The sequence below is a fragment of the Mya arenaria genome, chromosome 11 (genome assembly GCF_026914265.1).
Source record: "Mya arenaria isolate MELC-2E11 chromosome 11, ASM2691426v1".
NCBI lineage: Eukaryota > Metazoa > Mollusca > Bivalvia > Myida > Myidae > Mya > Mya arenaria.
In genome coordinates, this window is record NC_069132.1 from 62,235,655 (window position 1) to 62,262,745 (window position 27,091).

Here is a 27,091-nt window from a genome sequence, read left to right on the forward strand (position 1 = left end):
AAATAATCAACTTGTGTGTAAGAAAAAATAGTTTTGTCCTTTTCATCAAAGCCCATGCGACTTTGTTTACTGACTTCATGAAGCGTAGTAGTTATATATATACCACTGTTTACGTCATCATCGAAATATCGCTTTTTGAAGAGTAAAAAAAGTAAGTGGCATGTTGTTGGCGTGACTCCTCTGGTGCCAGGAAGGAATTTCAAGCTTTGCTCAATTGACCGAAAATGCCTATCCGTTGTGCACGAAAATGTATTCTACCTGACTCATCGAACACTTTGAATATCCAATAACAGGTATTATGAAAAACCCGGGTGTTTTTTTTGTTATAAATGAAGCTTATATGATATGCTTAGTATAATATGACAAATAGTTAAGCATAAAGAAAACACAAGATGTTTTTGTGCCGTATATTTCTTTTTTTTTACTGACCTCCAGTTCTTTTTTTTTAATCAAATCACATAAATGGGTAATCTGAAAAATAAAGCAACATATTGTCAAAACGTCAGGTTGCATTTTGCAAGCCTATCTATACAGGAAAGGTCAATAATTTAGCATTCAATACAATATCACGAATATATCTGAAATCGATTGTCTTAAAGGTCTCAAGTGTTATAACATTTTGAGATTTTTGTTATTTAAAAATCTTAACATCGAGAAAAAATGAACTGCCCTATTGGTTTTCCGAACTTTGTTCCTATGAAGAAGACCTGTTTTTATTGCATTATAAGAACCTGTTGTTTCAATGTATAGCAATAAAAGAAGAAACATATATATGTTATTATAACGTTTAACCACATGTCAAAATAAATGGCTTAAGATACAAAAACACTTTTTCAAATACAGATCCTAAAAACATTACTGGCATTTATGTTTAATCATTAATATTTATAGAGGTATTTATTAAATAACCCCATAAATGTGCTGAACCTCGACTACAAACATGTACATATACAATTCAATTCACCTCATTGCATAAACCTTATCATTTTCTTTTTTTTAAGTTCTGTTGAGAGATTTAATTGAATATCGTTACTCATTGATTACTGATTGTTTTACCCTTGTTTTAACATATAATTTGTTTTAAATATTTAAATCATTATTCAATTTATTAAATTAGATTACAATGCAGTAATATTGTAATTTAATAATTCGACAATAAATGGCTTTTAAACAGTATACTTTATCTATGAAGGCAGTTTAATTACGCGTCGATAACACGGCGGTTTCCACTGTAGTTATGTAACTTGCGTAACTTAGCATAAACTTATGAATGGATCTTACGCATACTCAAACTTCGTTTTTCAGTGTTTAAATCCATAAAACATTATAGATTATGAGGTTTTTGTGAAAGTAAACGCGTGGGAATGCATTTACATTCAAACCATGAAAAGCTGTACATGTCTAGACCATCGTATTGTTTTTGTTTGGATACATTTGATGAACATACAAAGCGTGATGGGAGTTTTGCCTGTAAGTATTATGATTTGTTTTCTTCTAAAGCGCACATGTGTGCATTAACGTAATTATTATTCCAATGGAAATATAAAAAAGTTTTAGACATTCAATGTTTCAGTACTCAATCAGAAAGAAAAAATCCGTTTATCGTTCGAAAGGCTGTCCTGTAGGGAATTACTATGACCAGGAGACTAATAGAAGGGGGAAATGTAGTAAATGTGTTAAATGCCCTAAAGGCTACACAGAATTTTCACCATGTTCCACAACGACGAACAGGTCTTGTAAACCATGTGAAATTGGGACTACTTTCAGTGATAAACGCGGAGAAATTTGCCGGAACTGCACTGATTGTGAACGAGGTCAGTATGTCGGATGACAATGTTTGCCATATAAGGATACAAGGTGTAAAAACTGTCCTAATGAAACTTATTCGTTAGACGGAGGAAGTTTTGGGTGTAAATACTGCTCGGTTTGCAAAGAACATGCAGAAGAAGTATCGCCTTGTACACCACTGCAGAATCGAGAGTGTAGTTTAAAAGAAGGTACGCATGGTTTGAAATATACATTACTTAACTCATTGATGTATAATAGATACTCTATAAACATGCGCTACGTTAACGACGTATGAAATAAATAGTTCGATATAAAACAAACATTGTGAAGAAGTCATCGAAAGAAAAACAAATAATATACGTCCGTATTAAGATTGTTCCAATTCATGAAACGCGTTCTGTTAAATGACATTGTAGATAAGACGTGGTTGACATTGCTAATCTTAGCTACATGCCATATTTCACGTTCACGCACTTCCACGTTAAAAGAGGTTCTACATTTTAATGCTGTGAATTTTATCTAATAACAAGGCCTGCTTTTAATTTTTTTATTTCAGATTATACATCCAGCACGACAACCCATTGGAATACTGGGCCAAAATATAACAAGGATTTCAATTTTTCCACACGGCTCGTCCTCCTCTCTATCCTAATAGTTAACTCTTGCTCTTTCTTTATTTTCTTGTTTGCAACTTTTTTACAAACAATCACCTCGAAGTTTCAAAATATTACTCTTTTATTGTAAGGTGCAATGGAATTATGAAGTAAGAAGACACGACTACACCAATGACTTTCTTCATTCAACATTCGTGATAATACATGTATACCCTTTTTATTGTAAAAAAATAAAGAAACACAGAATACTGAAAAATGAAATACAAAATACTCAAAACTTTCGTATTTCTTATTGATACTTGATTTATATTCAAAATAATTACACATCAGAAATGCTTTGCTGGAACATAGGAACTGAATTTCTTATTTTAAGCTTGCTGCTGTCATTGTTTCGTACCACAATCGGAACCTATATTTTAAAAATTATACAAGTATTGTTATTTAAAACAGTTTTATTTGTATATTACGCGAGTTACTTAGAACATAATTTTTCCGTAGATACTAAAAATTAAATGTGTTGAAAGACAGCAAGGAAAGAATAATCCTTAATTTTCTTGAAAATCAATACAGTAAACTTTTATGATTTTATATAAACTATTTGAAAGAGTGCCAACTCATGTGTTCCATTCGTATTATTGGCATAATATTTGACTGTTCAATACCGTTTTCATATTCTAAAAAGATTGCACGGATTTATATTAAGACTTCAATGAAAAGCTTATGGTGACGTGTTGATTTATTCATACACTGTTTATAAATCAATGGTAATATCGGCACGGACATGACAAGTACACGTTAAACATTTTTAATTGTTTTCTAAAGTGCAAGATCATGTTGATTACATAAACGTTTTAGGTTATATAGTTTGTTATTTAAGGATCGTTTCATGTTTCCCTGCGTACAACCAGTTATTTTCCCTCGACTGAAGTTTTTTTTAATTATTCGCGTTCACACAGTAATTAAACCTCGACTGAAGGTCGTTAACCATTTGCTTTAATACAGTTATGATCCCTCGATGGAACTGTTTTGATCATTCGCGTTCATATAGTTGTTAAGCCTCGAATGATTGTCGTTAACCATTTGCTTTCAAAAAGTTATGAACCCTCGCGTTTACGTCGTTGAATATTCGCGTTCAGCAATGAAATAAAAATGACATTAGAACTCCAATGTGAAATTTGGACTACATTTAGTGACAAACGCGGAAGAATTTGCCGGAACTGCACTAAATGCAAACGAGGTCAATTTATAAGAAGACTGTGTTTGCCATATAAAGATACAAGGTGTCGAAATTGTCCTAAAGGAACTTATTCGTTAGACTGAGAAAGTTTTGGGTGTAAATTCTGCTATGTTTGCAAAGAGCATGAAGACGAAATATCGCTCTGTACTCCACGACAGAACCGAGAGTGTAGGTTAAAAGAAGGTATGTATACTGTTACTAAAAATGTACTTATGACTACATACATGTTCTGAATTGTCTTAACTGACTCACGCGATGCATTGACTACATATCGAATAAACCGTATGATACCATTCATGCACTATTTTCAAACGGAAGAAAATAGATGAAAGTGAAATTAAAAGTCCGTATTTTAAGTTCCCCTATTTATGTATTCGAAACGGTGTTAAATGAAGTTAATACATGTTTTTACCTTGTTTATCTTAACGGCATATCTAACACAATTTCACGTCCTTCTTTAAATCTAAAACACTATAAATAATTTCAACCTCTGATTTGTTTTGATATTATGATATTATTTCTTTCAGCGGTTAATTCCAACATAACTAACCTTTCGGATTCCAGACAAGAATACCAGACGGATTTCATTTTTTCAACACGACTTGTGCTCATTTTTCTCTTAATAGTTATTTCTTGTGCCTTCTTTATCTTCTTGTTTGCAACTGTTTTACAAACAATCAGCTCTAGATTTACTAGAACTAGTCTTCAAGTGTAAAATGGTTTATCCATTATTTAGTGAATAACACGTATACACGAATAACTGTTTGAATTTAACATACGTGATAAGACATACCTCTAACACCCTAAAACATATAATATAAACATATGCCATAATAAAAATACAAAACACGTAAGTGTTATTTTTATATATACTAAGGATTCATATCCCCAATGAATACTTTTCAATTTAATTTTGCTAGCGCAGTGGACAAGGAACTGGACTACTAACTTTAAGCTTTTTCTTATCGTGTTTTCAAACCCCAACGGGAACCATCCATTTTTAAAACAATCTGGTGTTGCTTTTTCACATATTTCTAATGCGTTTAAACTGCTTTGTTAAAAAATAATGCATTTACTAAGAAATTAGATTGTTTAATTAAGATAAATAGCAAACAAATTAATAGTAACCTCTTAAATTACTTTCAGAACTTCATGCCAAAACCTTTCAATGAATGCCAGGATAAAGACTCGTGTTCTATTCGTATAATTGGCACGATATTGATTGTTCAACCCAAAATACTTTTTCTTAAAACATTGCAAGGGTTTATATTAAGACTCATATGAAACGTAAAACGACTTGCTGATTTTTGTATACACTATTTAGAAATCATTGTCACTATCGGCAAGGTCTTCCATATAGGTTATGTTATTTTGTAGGTGTACAACTAAAACAAGTTTAGCGTGTCAAATTATTTCCAACAAGGCAAGTCCAATTATGTAAGGGTTACATTTGTTGTTGTTAAGAATTAATTCGTGCAGTTAAGAAACTTCGACTGAATGTCGTTCACCATTACATATTTACACCTCAACTTCCATTCTTAAATAAAGGTCATCTCGGCAATTGCGTTCATTAATCGATGAATATCGTCCAAAAGTGCATCCCTTTGTTGACTGGGAGCATTTTATAAAACCATACAATGGTTTGTGGATGAGCTTGTATGAGAACGGTGGTACTGCGCTTTCAATTGTGTAAATATTGCCAATATGCGCATTGGCTTTGGAAGTTTTAATTAAGCAAACAATAAGTATTATTTGATATAGCTTCTGTCGATTGCTTCCATATTAGACAGCTAATTCAAATGAAATATCAACGTCTCTTTCAAATAACTCTATGATTGATTTTTTACAACGAATTCTTAATCTCGGAAATGTTTTGACAACTTACGAATGACAAACTTTCATAGTGTCCTTATAATCAATACATTGATTTGTTTTGTGGTATGGACAGAACAATGTATAAACATGTCGGTTATCATATTTTGCGTATCAAAAGATAGTTGCTCAGTATACGCCATGGAACTGTCAAGCACTATGCTCTTGGTGTTAATTGGGTCGACCGTGAGATGTCTGTGTTTTTCATGACAGTAGTTGACCGTTTGTGCTTTTTTCAAGTTGAATCAACGTCTGCTAATTGGAGCTCTCTGCAGATCCGTTTCAGTAACCCATGATCGACTGCAACATGTTTCAAGCTATAGCTTCAGCCCTTACCTTGCGTCCCATCTATTCTCTCTGACTTCAGCCACTGATTGTTCTGTCGATGTCAATTCCCCGAGCGTCTTTGACCCATCTATAATGTTCGCAGTACTGTTTCGTCCTGGGAAGTTGCAAAAGCTACATGTAGCACTACTACGTCATCGCTAGGTTGTTGCTCAACACAGAACACAATGCACTTAGTGTTGAAACAGTCCTTGGAACTGCATCATGGCTAGTAGAATTTCTTTGGCAGAATAATGTGTATCTGCTTAGCATGCTTTATACGGCTCGTGAGGTACATTTTTTAATAATAAATATGACATGCAAAACCTATTTACAACAATATGATTAATAATTCAGTATGCACATTAATTGTTGTCGGTATCTTAAAGTATCCTTAAAGTTCTAACAAACAACCTACAAAACAAGTTTTGTGTAGATAACATAAACTTTACGAAAGTTCAAGTCATACTAAGAGTTTTCAAGATCGTTCAATATTAGATCCATGCATATATTTAGAACAAAGGAAAATAATTTCTACCTGACTTGGCTTCTCTTATTTACAAGCAAAAAATTATATTCGTAATTCCTATGCGTTTCAACGTGTACAGAAATCAGTTAATTTGTAATGGTATTTTCACTCCATAATAAAGCGTTACATCGTGAGGGACAATGACGTTGTATGTTCGGCAGTCATTTTAAAAGCACCTCTTTACTTCTAGTCGTTTAAGTCCAACCCTATTGCAGGTGTAAAGCAAACATAATTTTATTCACGATTTTATTTTCGAAAATTATTATTCAACCATGAGAGTATTTCTAAACGGTGATCATTTATCAGAAATTGCCATTTTCAAAGTGCTACATACGTGTAAAAGCATTGCTTTACTTCCGACGCATGTAATCGTTTATAATCAACAATAAAAGTAATGGTATGTGTATGTACAGTAGGTTATACATATCTGTGGTTGGTACTTGTTTTACAATCATCAATGTATGTGCCGATTGTCCAGAACTTAGTTTAAGTAAGCAACGTGATTTACAACTAGGTTGTCTTAACATTCTACAATTCAAAATGAGTAAGGCATAGAGGTCTGCAGATTTCAAGTTGCAATTTTAAATTCCATATCCGATGCAACATATATCAATTTGAAGACCCTGTTATGCATCGTTACTTAATATTGATTTGGTAATAATTCTGTAGAATAGGTCCATCTGTGAGTCAGCCTTTTTCAGACATCGTTTTACCACCAATATCAGTAGGGTTTATTTTCGTCTAATCATTGTTATCCGGGTCATTCAACAATGGCTCTTTTCTTTTTGATTTCCTTGAATCAGTTTGATTTATTTCGGTATTCCTAGAACTCAAAATTCCTTGACTCAGAATTTCTAAATTCTGACATCCATGAGTCAGCGTTTCTAGATTCAAGAGCTCATGAGTCAGCGTTTCTAGATTCAAGAGCTCTTGAGTCAACGTTTCTAGATTCAAGGGCTCTTGAGTCAGTGTTTCTAGATTCAAGAGCTCATGAGTCAGCGTTTCTAGATTCAAGTGCCATTGAATCAGTCATTCTCGTCTAAGCATTTCGTGAAGTCGCCTTTTTTCTTTCAGAGGTTCTTTGTTTATGCCTTAATCTCTTTAGATCGTAGCGTTTTGTTCACATGAATGTTTGTTTGCAATTTGTGCAGTACACAAATTCGCATCCTCCTGAAAATATCATTTTGGTTGAATTTAGTTTAATTGGGATGTTTCCTAAACAGGAACAATTCGATTTTCTTTCTTCCTCAATTGCATGAATAAAGTTTCATACTAACAATGGGAATGGAATGAGAATTAACTATATACATTTACCTTCCTTTTCTATACGAACGAGGCATTTCGGACATTGCTTTTTTTAAATAACGTCCTTCGTTTTTACTTTTTCTTGTTTCAGTCTCTGTAAATACGTGTGTGTAGTTATATAACGTCATACAGCTTATGTTATGGAAAAGTAATACAATATGTATTCTTCTATTGTCTTGCATAAAATACATTTTAACATCAGAAATAGGTTTGAATGCTTAAAATCGAAGGTGTCGGTTTGTATAATAATTGTAGAGTAACCTTCTTTCGTTCAAGGATACGCCTGTGTGTGCATTGCTCACAGGTAGCATCCTCCTCCCGATCCACATGTACATATTCTCCGTTTTTAATATCACCATAAAACGGCTGCAAATGATATGTTATATGTCTAAGAACTGTATTGGAGATATTAATTGGTTTATTTTAAGAAAGCCTATCCAGTAATATCCAAGTAATGGACCGATACATACAACTCTTTATTGTCAGTATAGGTCAAGATTTGTTATAACTTGCACGCATTTTATTAAATTAAAGAACGTTTAAAATTTTAAACTAACGTGCTGTACATTTTAAGTATGGATATTCTTAAAGCTTGTATAAAGACCACTGAGAGTATTGATGAGAATCTCCATCACTTAAATTACCTCCTTACAATCGACGCACATGTACTACTGGTACCGATCCAAGGCGTATCTGTCGCGGTCGTTGCAATACGGACTCTCTCTGTCCGTGATTTCCGCCGCAAAGAGTAGGCCGTCTTTCCTCAACATGAGCATAGCTTTGTTTGTGATGTCTTCTTCTAACCCGGTCACAGATTATAACATTGACCGTATTGCTGGATGTTTCAATTTTGCCTATAAAAAATATCGATGTTAACATATGCACACCGTTATTTTTTAACATAACGGCATTTAAAGGGTCATTAAAAAACGAAAACGGTAAGATATTTTCAGTGTTTATATCATCAAGAACACCATCACTAGAACAGCACATCAATACTTAGAAAACAAAATGAGCCGAACAATCTGAACACAGGTACGAACAAACAAGCGATGTAAAAATATAAGAAAGCAAAATAAATAAGGGGGATAAAGTAACGCATTGGCCGTAGAAAGGACCTTCGTTCAAGTACATAGCAACAATAAATATATATATGTAAGTACAGCGAATGTTCAACCCAAGGTTTACAAGTGTGGTGTACAACTCAAATCACAGTAAACTGCCTTCGCATTTGTAGACCACGTGACAATTGCGGATGAGTGATTGCCATGTTCCAGTGGAAACTCCTCTTGCAATGTGGACAGAACATGTACTTGCAAACGCATGGAATAACAATTTATTGACAGCTCTTTTTTGATATTTCACCTTCACATAAACAATTCATAAATAACTTTTACTGACGACTATTTATTTAATGCATTTCATATGCAATATAAATTCATTGATTTTATCGAGACAGTTAATTGGATAAGGCCTGCTAAGTTTATCTTTAAAATGCTAAAACTATGTTTTGTAGTGTATATTTTATGTAAGTTATGCGGTCAATTCAGCTGGTACAACTGTTGAGGTTTCGTCGAAGGATAATCCCTGTAATGAATTATCTTATTCTAATGCAATCGTTTTCATACCGTTTCTCTCGATGTTCACCAAGCAGTGAGGACATTTCCTTGTTGTCCGTTTGATCATTTCTTCAGAACGTTCACTCTCGACTTCCCTCTAAAAATAATGTTTGGAAAATAATAATAATAGATAAGAAAATAAACTAATGTTAAACGGCATGTGTCACAATGTTGCTTTTGTAAATATCTGATTCGTCTCATTGTCTGTCCTTTTTATGGTCTTACAGTGAATGTGCAATCACACTGGACAAAAAAAGCATTTCATGGCTTGTTCCTTTACCTAAGCCAGTAACACATAAAAATAAATATGTTTTACATAGTTTAACCGAGTTTCACATAAAGTGCCACTGAATAAAAGTTTCGACACTGTCTTGATCTTTCCTATTTCAGAATAAGTCTAAACTCGCGACGAATACCACTTTAAATTCGTTATGAGAGGCAGCACTTCTTTTATATTCGTTTGTTTTTGTTTAATTGTCGTTACCTCAATTCTCTGCCTTATACAAAGAGGACAAAGCACTGATTCTGGAGCATAGTCTTCATCTTCATCAACAACACATTTTTTGGTCGCAGTTCCAGTAAAATATGGCTGAGGTATGGAAATATAGAAAAACCAATTATTATAGCCACATTTTATGATACCAAACTTGATGTTCAACACATAAAAGTAAAGTAGTTTTGAATCAAAGGTGGAATTGCGTACCTTTTGGCACTCAAAGCATTCCGAAAACTTGTATCTGTTGGTTGAAAATCCTACTGGTAGAAACGGCTTTCCGAATAAAGGATAAGGCGTGAGAACTCCAGTCCATCCCTTCTCATGTGCATAAGAGCAAGTTTTTGTACTTGATCCTGAAGAGCTTTGAGCGGCTCGATGTACCGCTCCAACGATGAGTGTTCCAGATCTTTCTTCGATGAAGAAACACAAAAGGTCGTTTCAGCTGCGTTCTCTTTCAGTAAATTACGTATTCTTATAAAGTTTACCTTCCATCATTTTAGTTTGTGAAAGGTTTCTGCAGTTTTAAAACATTTAGACACGAGAACATCGTTAAAATGTGAATGTTGTAGATAATGTACAGTTGAAAGTCGCCATTTCGAATTCTGTTATATCGAAAATGTGGTAATGTCGACTTTTGTTAGCATATGTTGTATCAAAGTGAGACATTTTTATGTCGCTTATATCAAGTTTTTGTTACCACTTAATATTTTTCGACGTCTCGACTTCGGCTTAGCGAGTTTCGACTGTATTATTGGCAACTTCACAATACTTGCCGTAAAACCTGATTGTTTTTTATTGTAGCTTAACTCTTTTTTTGTAAGCCTCCAACTGAATATATAAGAGGCTTTATTAATATAACTATGAATATCAACTTATTATTAAAGAAATACGTGTTGTTTCATAACGCACAGTAAGGTAGTTTAGTCGAACTACGTTGGTCAAGTGAGAATGATAACCTATTGTGAACATCGGTCTTTAACATCTAGTTCGAGCCAACGGACAATTAGAGACAAGCGAGTTCGAGCCAACAGGGTTCGACTGTAGTTTAAAAGATTAAACTCTGGTGTGTCTCTTGTTTAGTATTGGATTGTCCATACTCCTCGTGTCTTATACCTGGTTCTTGGTTGAGCTTAAGGCTATTGGGTTCGTCTCTGTTGTTGCAATTGTTTCGTATTTTACATAGAAACACTTTATGAAAATACTTTCGCTACACATCGGGCAGCGAAGGAAGTTAAAGTTGATTCTTGGACCGACCCAGCGCTTCTTTAAAACTTGTCTGATGCATTTCAGATGGAAAATGTGACCACATTGAGACTGAAATGTTAGAAAATATCATATACATGACCATGCAATAATGATTAAAAATTTCAGTTGTAATAAGAATAAAAGCATTCCGTACTCTTCACTTAAAAATGTCGCTATCATGTTTGACTCTTGTAATATTTATGATTGGTACTTAAATATTTTAACTAAGTCATAAGTACTTCATGTTTCTAGTACGTGCCTAAAACTTAACATATTTTTAAAAAATCCTTAAGACCACTATCACACTGACGCGATTCCATCCCAACATGTAATAATATGAAAGTGAACCGGAAAAAATGGCTGGAATTCGTTGCATAAGGCCACAGTTTGGCTGAGCAAAGATTGGTGGGAGTGTTTGTGAGCATATTCTACGACATTTCGGCTATAATTGGATACGTATGCCCTTGTTTATCAGACATTTATATTATAAAATTACGAAACGTTTTCGATAAGGCATAACAATAGAGAAAAGCGAGGATAAGGGTGTTGTACCATATGGTTCTAGTAACTGCGATGTTGTTTTTATTTGTTTGGACGATTTTTATTCGAAATTATACTGTATTATGCGAAGTAGGGTAAAAAAAGTAAAGAGCAATATCCGATTATTATCAAACACTGGTCATAACAATAAAACTGGTGTGTTGTTTAACTACTATTTATAATTTCCACAACGACAATAACAATAAGGCTTCGCCTTCGTTGTCACTTGTCCCCTTAGTAAAGGTTGTCCGAAAAGTACGCAAAACCAGACGATAATTATAAAGAAGTTATACTAGACAATCAGATAAAAAAGCATGGAACGTGGTAAAACATAGCAATAAAGGCAAGTATAACGAATATGAATTAGTTCATTAATATAAATAGAATGCAAGGTAAAATTCAGATCTTGACTTTAAAAGAATTTATTTCTAAATAACATCGAAATTTTGTTACATTAGAAAGGTAGTCTTTACTTAAAACTCAAATTTAGGGAAACAAAATGTATATTAACTTACTTTACGAAAGGCAACAAAAACGACTTTTCCTTGGATCAAACTCAATGAATTTCGCTGCTTTTCTTCCTTTCCCTATTATGAATCACATTTTATATACAAGTTTAATGAACTATTATTATTTATATAACTACCTTAATGGAGTTTTTTTCCTGATAAAATAAGAAAAACGAAGACACCAGTTCGATTTCATTATGAGAGTTATTAACACGCCCCATTTCGTAGCAAACGTCACACGTTAACATACATTTGACAGGGGTAAACAGTACGAGCACAAGCACCTTCCCTAGAATATGCAAAAATGGTCTTAACAGAAAATGGCTGACCTGAATGATCGGCAAAGCACCCAACATATCCATGCAGATGACACAGATATCCTTCTTGTTCTGTTCCCCATCCCCGCGGCATTCGGGATCAAGGCAGGGCGGACACTCGGCCTCATACATGTACCCACAACACATGTGGCCGCAGTTTGGCTTATTTGTGCAAACCTTTGACGATGCCAACTTAGGGTGCTTCTTATAATCTGTGTAAAACAAGTCATTGTTTACAACAATTGGCGATTCGGTTACAGCCTGTAGATAATGAGAGAATATATCTTTCTACTGGACTAGTGAAATAATTTAAGGATTGTTTTGCAGACTTAGTATACATATATACATGTATTATAATAAAATGATGTTACTAACGGTTACCAGTACAATCTTAATCCATACTATATATACATGTTATTGTGAGAAAAAGTGTTCATAAAACGAGCAAAGACAACTATGACGTGCTAGTCGTTCTAAACTGTCAGGGTCGCAGGTGAAGTGTCTACAAATTACAGTAAAATGTCGGAGGAGGTATAACAGTCTCCGTTTGCGTCAGAAATTTTGAAAAAAAATATGGTTTCAACATACGACACATAACTTCAAATTCCATAATGCCATTACCTACACTAAGCATCATTATATTTTATTGAATCAGATTTAGCAAGATATTTGTGCAAGATTTCCATTTTTGTCAAAGACCTTACCAAGTAGACCAAAGACAGCCATCTTTCTATAATTAATTTAATTTGATCAGAATGAGCAATATTTATAACGCATTTGATACCTTTACAAGTTTACCACGCAAACATACTTTTGGATTCGTGTTTTATTGCCTTTGAATAGAACTGTCAAAAATGTTAAGTGACGCGTGCCGCTCCTACAGCCTTTAAAACGCTTTCAGAACTTTCATTTTATTTTGGAAAGACGAGCCAAAAATAACTATTAAATGTACCTGACGAGCGTCAACCAACAAATATGGTGGCAGTGAAATGTGGAACACGTATTTGCATGCCAGTCCGTAACCTCCCGTCTCCGCGAGACCACCTTACGTTATACCGTTGGGGTAACGGCGGACGCATTCCGTTCTCAGACTTATACCTGCAGGCTCTTGCAACGCTGGGCTGATATCTAAGCCTTGACTGGTACTGATGACAAGAACATCAGCCTGGTAAATATAAAGACGGTAAATTAAGCAGGATGGGTCCAATATTCCTCGTACAATCTGAAAGTCCTTTATATCAGGATCCAGCTTAGCTCATTTTCTATGTTTAGTATAAATGTCTTCTTTTTGAAATTCTGATTTTTTTAAAGAAAATCGAGCTTGATGAATATCACTTTAAACCATTATTCATTTTGTGAAATTTGTTTTAGTAATATGATTAATTAACATGGGCTAATTAAAATAGAAAACTGAAGCTTTTTAGGTTCTAGGATTAGATGTAGTTTAAAATAGTACAAAATGAAATCCATTATGGTGCATATACATAATAAAATATGTATATGTTGAAGCAATATAAGGTCTTTAATGGGGTTTATTGTGCATATATATATATATATATTGGTTTCATCACGCATACTGATTTCCGAAACGGTATTACATACAAGGGAAATTTCAAAAATTCGGAAGTTGTTACTTCGACTTAAATCTTCCATATTATTTTAATAAGTCATGAGAGATAATCAAATACCATGGTTAAATGATCTCAAAAAAATGGCTATTTACCATCTTTATAGGTTTTGAACCCGAATCGTTTGTGATTTCAAAAACAAACTGAACATACTGAATCTACTTTATCTACTTTTTGTTTCATTACATTTTCATCGCATTTTTCGTGCTCATACACCGGATATGGAGACCTTATCGAATACACAGTGGTTGCGTTGCACCATTATTTCGCTGATCACAAACGCAATATTTTTCTACCGATGTTAAATGTTTAGAACACTAGTTGAGCTTTCTCCCCATATATGGTTTTTGGGTTGTGATGCACAAGAAATCAGTGTTATCTTAGTGCAATTTTGTCAAATGACAATACAATATATCGGAATTTATTTGGTAGTGTCTGACCTCTAAAATCGCAAAATTGGAAGTAATGAATCCAAACGCATATGTTGAAAGGTTTTGGCGTTTTTTTTTATAAATAACTATGGTATGTTTAAAAAATTGGAGAGGTACCTGGCTTTAACCTTATAGTGGGTTTAGAGGTGTATGGGCCGTGCGCCCCATTCCACATGAATCCACAAAATAGTATCTGATAAAAGCAAAGGGGTTAAGGGATGCTCCCCCAGTATTTGCGTAGTCAAAAATGATGCGTTGTATTGTTTTAGTTATTTCTGACATGAAAGGTTTACTATCGGTATGAAAAAGTTGTTAAACTGTTTAATGTGATTATAAAGGTTATAATGACTGAATCTGCTGCATGTACCTGCTAATATTTATTTTATTCCATTATGTTAAAGACACAATCTTACTCTCAAATAAGATGAACCACAATTAATACAATTGTTTTAATAAACTGAAAATGATTACTTAGTATCGAGAACAATAGTTCGTATGATACTGTGTTTGATTTGACAGATAGGTGCAGACAATACATGCAATGTGTTTAGGACCCACCAGACATTTAATACTCGTGCGTTGTCAGCTATTAAAGAACGGTTAAAATATGTTGTCAGTAATTAAAAAGTTCCAAAAATGTATTATTTAGAAAGTAGTTAAAAGGTTTATCACTCGAACGGTATGTTTGTTATACATATGTAGCTGCTGATTTTAAATACGAGTATCACTCTATCATTTTCCTATATAAACAATTTATACGCATACACACGTATGACATATTACAACGGAGAATATAGATATGTATTTGTTGGCTTATGATAAAGTGTTATCTTTTCACCTACTTAACTTCAATTGCGTTTCATTTGTCATTGTGTGATGAAAAGATGCAAAGTTTAGTACTCCGGGAAACTAGGAACGATGAAGTCTTCAAAAGCGAAAGTAAATTGCTGCATTTAAAATGACAGGAGTTTAATTTGTCATTTTTGGATATAGCTTACGAGTTGTAAACAGTTATCAAGGAAACTAACAAACGACGGAGTGTTCGATTACGGAAGTAAATTACTGCATTCAGGTTTTAGAAATGTGGAAATTTTTAGAATCAATTTCATCTTATACTAGAAGGGAGAATCCTTCAAGTAAGGTTAACGTGGCTTCATGTAAGATGAATGTGAAGATTAAAATTGGAAATCTGTCTGCTGAGGAGGTATGATTTGTGGTTTTATTTTGTAAGACTATTTCAAAAATTATAATTTACTATTATATTTTTTTTTACTAAGCATTAAGTTTTGTGTCTGCGAGAAAAGGTCGTCCCTTTCACAATCATTTTGTATACATTTATTTTGAGGTATTGTGATTTTTAGACCTCTAAGATACAAAGCAATGTATTGTCATTAAACGTAACGTTCAAGCAACTTTGAAATTGAACATGTGTAAAGAACTTACTGATTTAAGTCCGCTACTTTTGGGTTTCATCGTACAAAAATACACAATTATTTTCTTTATGGTTGTCCAATTTTATTGGCATGTAACATCTTAGCAACTTAAACGTTTTTGTAGTGTGAAAAGTCAAGTTTTTTCCAAAAACTTTCGGATTCTTATTGCACAGTGTACTTCATATTATACAATATTATAAAGTATTTATAGTTGTTGTAATCTGCAATTAAATCAATTTACACGCAAAAATCTCTTTTTCCGTTTTTTTTTCCATTTTTTTGTACCTTTTGTGCGAATTATATTTACGTTTTCGACATTTTAAAATGATTCTATGCTTGATATTTCGTGAAGTGGTAACGGAGATCGTAGCCCAGGTAGAAAGGAATTTAAATTCAACATGGCCTTGTTGTTAGGTTATTGTGTATGAAACGCCACTTTACATTTCGTTTTTGGAGTTTCTGGTTTTCTCTTTATGACTTATTCCCAAAATATATTGTTATGCATGATATTTCAGCAAACCTGTTTAAACGTTTATAATAATAAGCTAAAGTATTAAGAAACCAAACTTTCAAAAATAAATTTATGTTTATATAATGAATCTCTGCTTTCACTTTCAACACAGGAATTAGAATCTCCGGTTAGTGATGAAGAAGCTCGATTTGACAAAGACTGTTGTTGCCTTACTCTGGGAATAATTTTGCTTCTCTCCGATTGTAGACATTTCTTGGTGGTAACTCTTGAGACATTAGCTGGATTGTTATCAGACACCTTTTCAAAGCAAACTTGCGTATTGCGGGCATTTGCAAATAAATTAATATTTTGGCGTTCATTGAAAACTGTACGTGCATAAATATAATCTATTCTTCATATTCCCAAGGAGGAGATATTACACTTCTCTTTTTTACGATACCGACTCCTATAAGCAAAACATTACCTATACACCATGCCCAGTTAATAGCAAAAATACCAAGGTGTATGAAGATATGGGACGGACGTCTCGTTGAGATCCCTGAATTAGCATTATGGAATAAATCTTATAATCAAAGACATATTTTTAGGCGGAAGGACTGGACGAAAGAAGGAACAGTTTTTTTATTGAGCACTCTGTACCAAATTTAAAATCATCCTATCTACCAATTACATATTTCAGATATAAATACAAGACGAAGTACAAGACAGGCTTGTGTAGTGAGGCCTCTCAATCGAAATTTTCAAATCAATTTATCTACCAATGGCTTCTTTTCGGGCAGATGTTTTTGTAAAGGAGGTACCTACGAGACGAAATTCCTCCTGAGACCCCTGAATCAATACTGTCAAATCAATTCAACTACCAATTGTATATTTCAGGCAGATGTTTTGGTGAACAGTGCCAATCAAACTCTGCAGTTAAAGACTGGGCGGATATCGAACTCCATGCTGACAGTCGCAGGGCCAAAACTGCAACAGGAATGTACCAGACGATATCCAAATGGAATTGCTTTCGGAGAAGTTGCAGTGACCAAAGGATATGGTTTACAATGCAAGAATGTATACCACGTGGCTGTACCTGTTTGGGATGCGTTTTATGTCGAGTCTTTACAGGTTGTTTCAGATATACAATAACATGACCCAATATCACAACTATTCTTAAATATGTTATCTCCATCACAACTCAGTCTACCACGTAACATCAAAAGTAACACAAAATTTAAATAATTTAACTCTTTTTGAAAGCAAACTTTCTCAGAATCTATGTCGAAAACTTTGGTAAAACTCCCAAAAAAGTCTTAATTTTCATATTTTAACACGCATTCTTTTATAGAATATGTGTATTGAAAAGTGCGGTTGGGATTCACTCTTTTTCGGAATATGAATAAAATGTTTTTTTACTGTTTTGTGTGCATTTTTCATTACTCTTGATGTTATATGTAACTTTTGTAAAACGTGAGCTATGTTATTTGACCTTTGATATTTCGAAAATACTTATTATTCAATCTCGTTTAGTTTTCTTATTTCCTGTCGTTTGTTTAAATATACTGATGATTGTAACAATTATGACAGACCACCTTTAAGTAAATGTTCAGGTTTTGTTATCTTGATTTTATAACTCACACTGTTTACTTCTAGATTTTGACGCAAATCTTTCACTCGTGCCTTCAGCACGCTAACATGGATAAGATGACTTCAATTGCATTTCCAACTTTGGGATGTGGATATCTAAACTATCCACCCGAGGCAGTGGCTGAAACCTTGTTCCAGTGTATTTCAGTGTTTGAATCGGACGAAAAGCTTAAACTAACGCTGCAAGAAGTGATCATTGTCGTTATCCCCGGTCGTTCTGTCGACGACACTAAACATTTGAAACAGGTATGTCTCTACTGATTTGTATTGTCATGATACAGTAGTGGAAACTGCTGGCCAATATTTAACAATGACTCCTTTAAAGGCACAAGGTTCAAGGCTTAACATATTAAACCCCAAAATATTAATGACATATCTATTTCCAGGTGTTCGAGGCTGCACGGTTAAAAATACTGGAGTTATCATCGGGAACATGCCAAGGAATATTGGCTAAAGGTAATGCATTGTTTAAATAGTTTTCTTAATATTTCAAAATATAGCTTTATATTATCCAAGAGAAACTTTCAAGGCATTCATTTCACTAAACAGTACGTTCATTTTACATGCCATGATAAAGAGGTCTGAAATGGTCTTGCTTCAATAATTTCCAATTTCTAGAAACAATATTTTAGTTTAGTCTCTATAAGCTTGATCAAAGAGACAGTATATCGATTTCTTTTCGTTGTCTGAGTTAAATCAAGTACCGGTGTCCAATTTAAGAAGCCAAGAGGTTAACTTGAGATGCGGACATATCTACATCGCTATATCACTATCGCCCTCATGTTAGTTCACATATGTTATTTACATTCTTAAAAGAGAGATATTTCGAAAGCCAAGTTTAATTTATTGAACAGCTCATAGAGTGTAGTGAAACTTGCAACTCTTTTAATGCACCAAAGCACTGGCTTAAATGACCTTCTATGTTTAGAATCATTAGGACGGTCATAGTCTGTAATCCAGAACAGCATACAATAATTAGTTTAACTGTCAAGTCCATGCTCGTCACTTCCTTAAATCGTCTTCTTCCTTTAAGATTTTACGTCAACTTGCGTCAGGCAACTGGCGCTAAATTCATGTGACAAAACTCTCCACTGCGGTCACAAGTGCGGTGGATATCGATATGAAAAGGATTGCCCACCATGCTTGAAGGTGGGGTGTAAGGCCACCGGAAAGCAAAACGAAAATGATACTTGTGTGATTTGCTACACCGATGAACTGTCTAGCGCTCCAGTTATTATGGTGAGGAACACTTTTAATCAAGAACATTCAATAATTAAGAAAATCATTGAAACGCATTATTTCCTATTGTCTATTATTTATTTTAACCATATTGTAAATACTATATGAAATAATGAATGCTGATTTATGAAGGAAATCCCATGCATAACGCGCCCCCCTCCCACCATTTCAGATCAAATGTGGACACATTTTCCATTTGCACTGTGTTGAAAGAGTTCTTCAAAACAGATGGGTCGGAGCAAGAATAAACTTCAAATTCATGAACTGCCCTTTGTGCAATGTACGTGTTTTTCACGTTTTCATTACTTCTAACAAGTTACAGAACAGAATAATTTTATTGCCAGACGTACAGTAAAATAATATGCAAATATTCATTTTTATTCTTATAATAAGTATCCTCATAGTTTTTTGGAAGCATGTTCATCAATTATGCTTACCATCGTTCCTAAGGTTAAGATTGACCATCCAAAGCTGAAGGTTTTACTGGAGACGCTCTGTTCTTTAGAAGACAAGGTTAACAAAGCAGCTACGGCAAGGCTTGAAGAGGATGGCCTTACCAAATCCAAAGAAATTACCAACCCTCGAGGACAGTATTTCAACAACCCAGCCGGATTTGCTACATACAAATTTATCTTTTATTCATGTTACGCTTGCAAAAAGGTAGCCGGCTCTTAGCATTTGCGTTGTAATGGAATAATAGGCTCAATTTGGATATTCTTATTCCAAAAATCGGAACTTATATCAATAATACATTTGAAACTACCGGGACAAATTCACTTATCAAATATATAACAAGCAGAAAAAGATAAATACTCACTATTCGAAAGACACAAAACGTCACAAAACAACAAATATAGGCTTCACATGAATCAAAATATAATACAAATGTTTGAGAGTGCCTTGGAACGATGAGTAATAAGTCTACATTCAAATCATCGATGATTAAATTTTCATATTAAAAAAAAAGTAATGCTTAAGGCCCCAACCTTTCTTTAGGCCAGTGTATTTGTTTATATTTATCAATAACGGCATTAATTGGTTGTTGTTTTAGGCCTCTTGTACGCGTCTTAAACTTCTGACTGATAAAAAACAGTGCCGAAAAGATGTTTTTCGTCTACTCAGTTTGTCCCTATATTTTCAATTATCAAAATGTTTGCATATTTCATCTGATAACACACGTTTACTTGAAATCGCAGTGTAACGCATCAAATAACTAAATATATAAGGAACTCGAAACCTGAATATTCAAATATAAATTATAAATTTGTGATATTTAACAAGTTCACAAGGTTAACCACATTGCAGGGAACACCGAAAACGTAAATTCATGTTCTGTTCTTATTGTACAATATTTTATGACAGTGAAATGAAAACCAAAAATGCAAGAAAGTAAATGATCTAATCCAATATAATTTTATGTGCTCTGATTTGTCTATAGGTTCGTGTTTTAACACTCGAGCAGTTAATTATTCATTTGTAAAGAGACGAATGTACTGTGGGTCCAAATATATATGTTACATGTAAGAAAGTACAAGTTATCTAAGTTAAACCCAATATCTGTACACGAGTATGTCTATCGGTTTGTGTTTAAACACAGGAGCGATTAATTATACACTTGTGAAGACATGAAGGTGCTCGGGGTCCAAATATATATGTTATAAGAAAGTACAAATTATCTAACCCCAAATCTGTACTAATTCGTCTATCGGTTCCTGTTTAAACACTGGAGCGGTCAAGTATACACTTGTCAAGAGACGAACATGGTGGGGTCCAAATATATAGGTTATATGTAAAACAAATATAAAATATCTGCCCCAAACTCTGTACACTTATTTGTGTTTAAACACTGGGGTGGTCAATTCTACACTTGTAAAGAGACGAAGGTGGTAGGGATCCAAGTATTTAACCTCGTTATATCATGGCTGGTTCCTTTTGCATATTTCAGCCTTACTTTGCCGGTGAGGATTCGAACGGCTGTGCATCAGCTATGGAGGACACTTTGGAAGATACCAATCTTATTTGTTCTACTTGTCTTGCAAGGAAAGCTCCCAAGATAGTAAGACTTATTTTCATCTCTAACAACACATCTGTTTCTGCAGCAAATGCTGCATCGGTAATATACTGATGAGGTTGTATTTGTGTGTGGTGTTATTTGACCCGTAAGACCCGTATGATAAAACAACAACGTACATGTTGTCAAAAACAAAGTTTATCTTATAATTATTTTTTAAAATATTTTCCAACACAGATAACAAAACTTGATGTACGTATACATAATATTTTGTTGATGTTCAATGATTTTTTTGTTGTAAATTTTATGCCGTGGATTAAATGTATGATTTGCAAAACTAGATTTATCATTTACTAAAGGAAAAGGACATACAGAACGAAGAAAACGTAGAATCACAGAAGAAAATCAAATCAACAACGAAGAAATGTCCACATTGTAAAGTAAACATAGAGAAAAATGGTATGAGGTCATATATTATTAGCAATGTTGCAACGAAAACAAGAATAAAGAATAAATGTTGCAATGATTGTATGCGTTATTTGAATTATATTCAATATCCGATACTAGTTTTTGTTTCATTTACATCATTTATTTTCAGATATGAATATTAATAAAATCATACATAACGCTCACACATTGATGAAGGTTGTTTGAATGAAAGACGCTTTGTATTAATTCTTTGTGTGCAGTGTGTGCTTTCGAAGAATTTGTTCAAAAATATATTTGTTAATTGTATATTTAAGCTGGGTGTAATCAGATGACGTGCTTTGTGTGTGGAACATCCTTTTGCTGGTTGTGTGAAACAAAATGGAAATCCAGTTGTAGATCGCATCAGTTTGATAGAACTGAATTTGCTCAAGATCGTTTTTTGTACTTCGAAGATTCGGAGAGTTCTGATGATGATATACGGGATGTTATGGATGGACTCGTACGTCCACGTAGACGTCCTGTTCAACGTGGTTTCCGTTTTTAACAAAGGGTCAAGCGTCGATTAGTTTCAACAGTATTCAATAATAAAACAAATAATTCATATTTAAAACTTTCATAATGGAACAATTGAATGTCGAGGAACGTATACGTTAAAAAAACGTTTTTACATGATGTCGACGTATTAAGACTTAAATGATAACACGTTTAAAAAAAGCAGTTGTATGCTTGACTATACTGGAATGTGTAGTAATTTATTTATCAGTGTTTATCGCGTCATATATATATCACCTGAAGGTATGTTTAAAAGTTTCATGAATTTCATCGCATAAACATTAACATACGAGTCCACTGCTCTCATTACTACTTCGCCTTCCCAATAATTTAATTTTGTTAAAAGGGTAGATAATCTTATGTTTGTCCCCATTTTGATTTTCAATGAACATGTTATTTTATTGATTGTTCGTTTTATAATGTGAAATTCGAGGTTTACTTAATCTAATTTATACCTTATCATTTTATAGTGCGTTCAAAAGTTGAAGATATTTTTCGACATACCGCTTCTATACTGGCAGTGTTTAATCATAAGTTTTCAATTGGTTTATTGGGAAATATCAGTGAAATAAAAAATAAATCAACGTTGTAAACAGTGAAAACATAAAAATGATATTTTTCACTGTTTTGAAATTTAAGCCCGTTTTGCTATCAAAAGCAAATACCAGCGCGCACAAGGCTGGGAAACAATATCAACGACGTCATTCCGATATTTCGTTTCGTACGAATACAGTATGGCGCGTTTTCTTCTAATAGAATGCAATATAGAAATAAAAAAAAACAATTAAGAGGCATGTAATAAAAAGAAAAAAATACGCTACAGTTTCATATGTTACATAACAAACTCATTACGTCATGCGATACACAATATCTTTGTGTTTGTGGTGGCTTTATTAATGAAAACGATATGTGTGTAGATTGAATGGTTTAGTTATTTGATTACTCTCAAAATATAGTTAAACGGATATAAAATAAATGTTTTAAAAAGAATGAGGTTAACGATAATCTTTTTGACGTTATTTGCGAATAACATGAGCCACATTTTCGATGATATCGAAACATGTGTATCGCTTATTTCAGCACAACTTAAGTTCATGTGATGTTTTGCAATGTTTTGTATAATTTTTAATGCAGATTCTGATAACATTCTTTTATGTGTACCACATGACTGACACAAGCAGTTTAATTTACGCAAATTCTAATGACGTACTTTTTGTTTGTTTGGTATTCCATTCGTATAAAATGTAACCATGATAACTCAGAGCTGCTAATGAATATTCGGCTCCGCCTACTGTCTAATGTTATTCTTATTACTGCTGAAGGCTTTTGTACATAGCAGAGTTGTGTTTACTATCATGAGATGTATATCGTTATTAAAGTATGAAATAATGAATTGTGTTTATATACACTGACCACCCGATTTCATAAGATGGTGTCAGAAGTAAATTCCATTGCTAGTGAGAATGGACATACTTAGAAAAAAACATATAATCAGTGCTACTGAATTTAATTCTATGCACCAACGAAGTATACTTTCACGGATTACAAAATGAACAAAGTTCATCCGCCAGATAATTTGACTTTTCATCACCGAATAAATGGGAAAATTGGAGAGACCATTTTCAACGTCATAGGACAGCTACAAAATTGCACAAAGGAGAAGAACAGGTGCACATTTCATGTTTAAGCTACTCTATGGGGAAAGACGCTGAACATTTATTTAAAAGTTTTGGACTTTCGGCAGATGATCAAAATAAATTTGATACCGTATTAGAAACAATCAACGGACATTTCACACTTAAAAAGAACAGTATTCATGAAAGAGCAAAGTTTCATTCTCGAAAACAAACAAAAGGCGAGTTCAACGCTGCCGTAAAATCAGAACATCATGAATGCGATCTAACATTGAAAAAGCCGTCTCGATGGCAAGACAGAGCGAACTGGTATAGGGGCAAGTTCGAGCACAATCGACTGGACCTGCCGAATTGAATGAGCTTAAAGAAGCCAAATTTAAGTCAGGTGGCGGGCGTGGCCAGCCGAAATCCAACAATGCTTTCAACGTCAACGACGTGATGAAGTTTTCACAGTACCACAGTGTTCTCGGTGTAACCGTAGGCACGGTTCGTCGGGAAAATGTGTGGGAAATTAAAACATTTTGCAGTGTGCTGCAAAAGTGTTAGTGAATTACACTTAGTACCACATATGGATTACACAAGCGACAACGAAAACAATGACCAAAACAATGAGTACTTTTAAGGTTCCATTAACTGTGACACGCACGAAGAAGATCCTTGGAAAATCAAATTGACAATTTATAATTCAAATATTGTATTTAAAATTGATACAGGGGCAGACGCTACAGTCATTTTTGAGTCCACATTCAAATCTTTGAAAACGCGCCCAGCGCTAAAGCCTTCATCTTCAGTGCTTCGTGGTCCTGGTGGTAAATTTGTTTGTAAGGGTTACTTCATTGCTGATACGTAAAGAGATGGTAAAAAGTTTCTGTGTCGCGTGTTCGTGGTCGCAGGAAACGATCAGAATAGTCTACTTGGTAGAGGAGCCGCGAAGGCTATGAATTTAGTACAGCGTTTAGGTGAAATTTCATAAAGCTTATTTGGAACCGCGAGTACTATGAAGTGCGACCCTGTTAGAATAGAGCTCAAACCAGATGCACAGCCGTACAGTGTGAATACCGCGCGCCGCGTACCATTTCCACTATTGCCGAAGTGTGAAAAAGCAATAAATGACATGCTAAATGACGGTGTCATAGAGAAAGTAACGGAAACGACAGACTGGTGTGCACCGATGGTACCAGTAGTTAAGCCGAATGGAAATGTAAGAATATGTGTTGATCTAAAAAAGTTAAACAAATCCGTATAACGCGAACGCTATATGATACCAAATCTTGATGATGTTTCACCGAAACTTGTGAACATGAAAGTCTTTTCAAAGTTAGATGCACCGAATGGTTTCTATCAGTTACCGCTTGATTACAATAGCTCGCGATTGACGACATTTATAATGCCATTTGGACGACATGCGTTCAAACGTGTTCCGTTTGGGATCACGTCAGCTCCTAAAATATTTCAAAGGAAAATGTCACAGCTTTTAGATGGTCTGCCATGTGTTCATGCCATTATGGATGAAATTGTCGTCTATGGTAAAGACGTACAGGAGCATGATAGAAATTTGGGTAAAGTCCTGCACAGGATCGAAAATTCGGGACTAAAATTAAACAAAAACACATGTTTGTTCAGACAGACCAAAATTGAATATTTTGGCCATATAATTAGTAATAAAGGGGTCAGTGTTAATCCCGAAAAGGTCCAAGCAGTAAAATACCCTAGTGCGCCAAACAATATCACGGAATTGAGACGCGTGATAGAGATGATTAATTATTTAGGTTAATACACTCCAGATTTGTCTACAGTCATGAGCCCGATGACTGAATAGTTGAAGTCAAAATCTATTTTGCAATGGGGCGTTCTCAGGAAAAACCCTTCCAAACTATTAAAGATTTGTTGATAAACGCGCCGACTCTAGCGTATTACGACAGATCTAAACCTTTAGTTGTTAGCGCTGATAGCAGTAGTAACGGATTAGGTGGAACACTGTTCGTTAAAGAAAGTTTGAATTTCAAGCCGGTAGCGTATTGCTCGAGAACGTTGTCCGGTGCAGAAAAGAGATATGCGCAAATTGAGAAAGAAATAACCGCCTCGGTATGGGCATGCGAAAAATATCTTATAGGGCAAGATTCATTTGTTCTATTGACAGATCACAAACCGCTGATTTCACTTATTAACAATCAGGACACTGACCAAGCACCTTTAAGATGTCAGAGGCTTCTCATGCGAATGAGAAATTTAATTCAATATGCATTTACATTCCGGGCAAACAAATGGTTGTGTCAGATACCCTTTCTAGGTCTCCATTGAATAAGTTTGATCAAACTTTTGAGAATGAAGTGAATACATATATAGAAATGGTCACTGAAAATATTCCTTTAAGTGACATTCGACTACAGCAAATCAAATAGTCACAACAAAATGATGAAAACATTCAAAAGGTTATTACGTACACAAAGCATGGATGGCCAGAAAAGGAAAACTTACTTACACAGGAAAAAAAGCCGTACTTTCCAGCAAGAAATGATTATTCTGTGGCCAGGTTTACTGTTGTACAGGAGTAGAATTGTTGTACCAGACAAATTACACTCAGAAATTTTACAACAATTGCATACAAGTCACATGGGAATTACTAAAAGTAAGAACCTAGGTGGCCTGACAGTTTGGTGGCCAAGAATATCCAAAGACATGGTGAAGTTAATTAGAAACTGTCAAACTTGTCAAGAAAATAAACCAACACAAGGACGTGAACCATTGAAAACAATGCCTTTGCCTAATGGGCCATGGGAGAAAATTGCCGCAGATATTTGCGAAGTTGACAATAAACAGTTTCTGGTAGTAATGGATTATTATTCCCGTTATCTTGAGATCGGATAATTACCGAGAGCAACAAGTGATAACGTTGTGGGAAAAATGTCAAACATGTTTTCACATTGGGGCGACGCCAGAGAGCTAGTGACCGATAACGATACACCCTTCACATCTGATAAATTCACAAAGTATATGGAAAAACAAAATGTGAAACATTCATTTTCATCCCCAATTTATCCGCAAGGAAATTCTCAAGCCGAAGCTGGGGTAAAATTAGCGAAGGGTATTTTGAGACAAACTGATGTTTTCAGAGCATTTCAAACGTATCGGAACACGCCAACAATAGCAACAGGATTTAGTCCTAATCAGCTGATGATAGGCAGGAATGTTCGCACGTTTCTTCCATGTATGCCGTAAATCACTAGACCAAAATGGC

General features: G+C 34.3%; 1 protein-coding gene across 1 annotated transcript; it reads left to right on the forward strand.

The window, feature by feature from the left end:
• Window positions 1–19,404: 19,404 nt before the first annotated feature.
• Window positions 19,405–22,506, forward strand: LOC128207361 (E3 ubiquitin-protein ligase ari-1.1-like). The gene is made up of 5 exons (XM_052910237.1): window positions 19,405–19,507; window positions 19,678–19,887; window positions 21,173–21,283; window positions 21,598–21,697; window positions 21,982–22,506. The coding sequence occupies exons 1-5, from the start codon at window positions 19,487–19,489 to the stop codon at window positions 22,209–22,211; spliced, it is 672 nt and encodes a 223-aa protein (XP_052766197.1). The 5' UTR covers window positions 19,405–19,486; the 3' UTR covers window positions 22,212–22,506.
• Window positions 22,507–27,091: the final 4,585 nt, after the last annotated feature.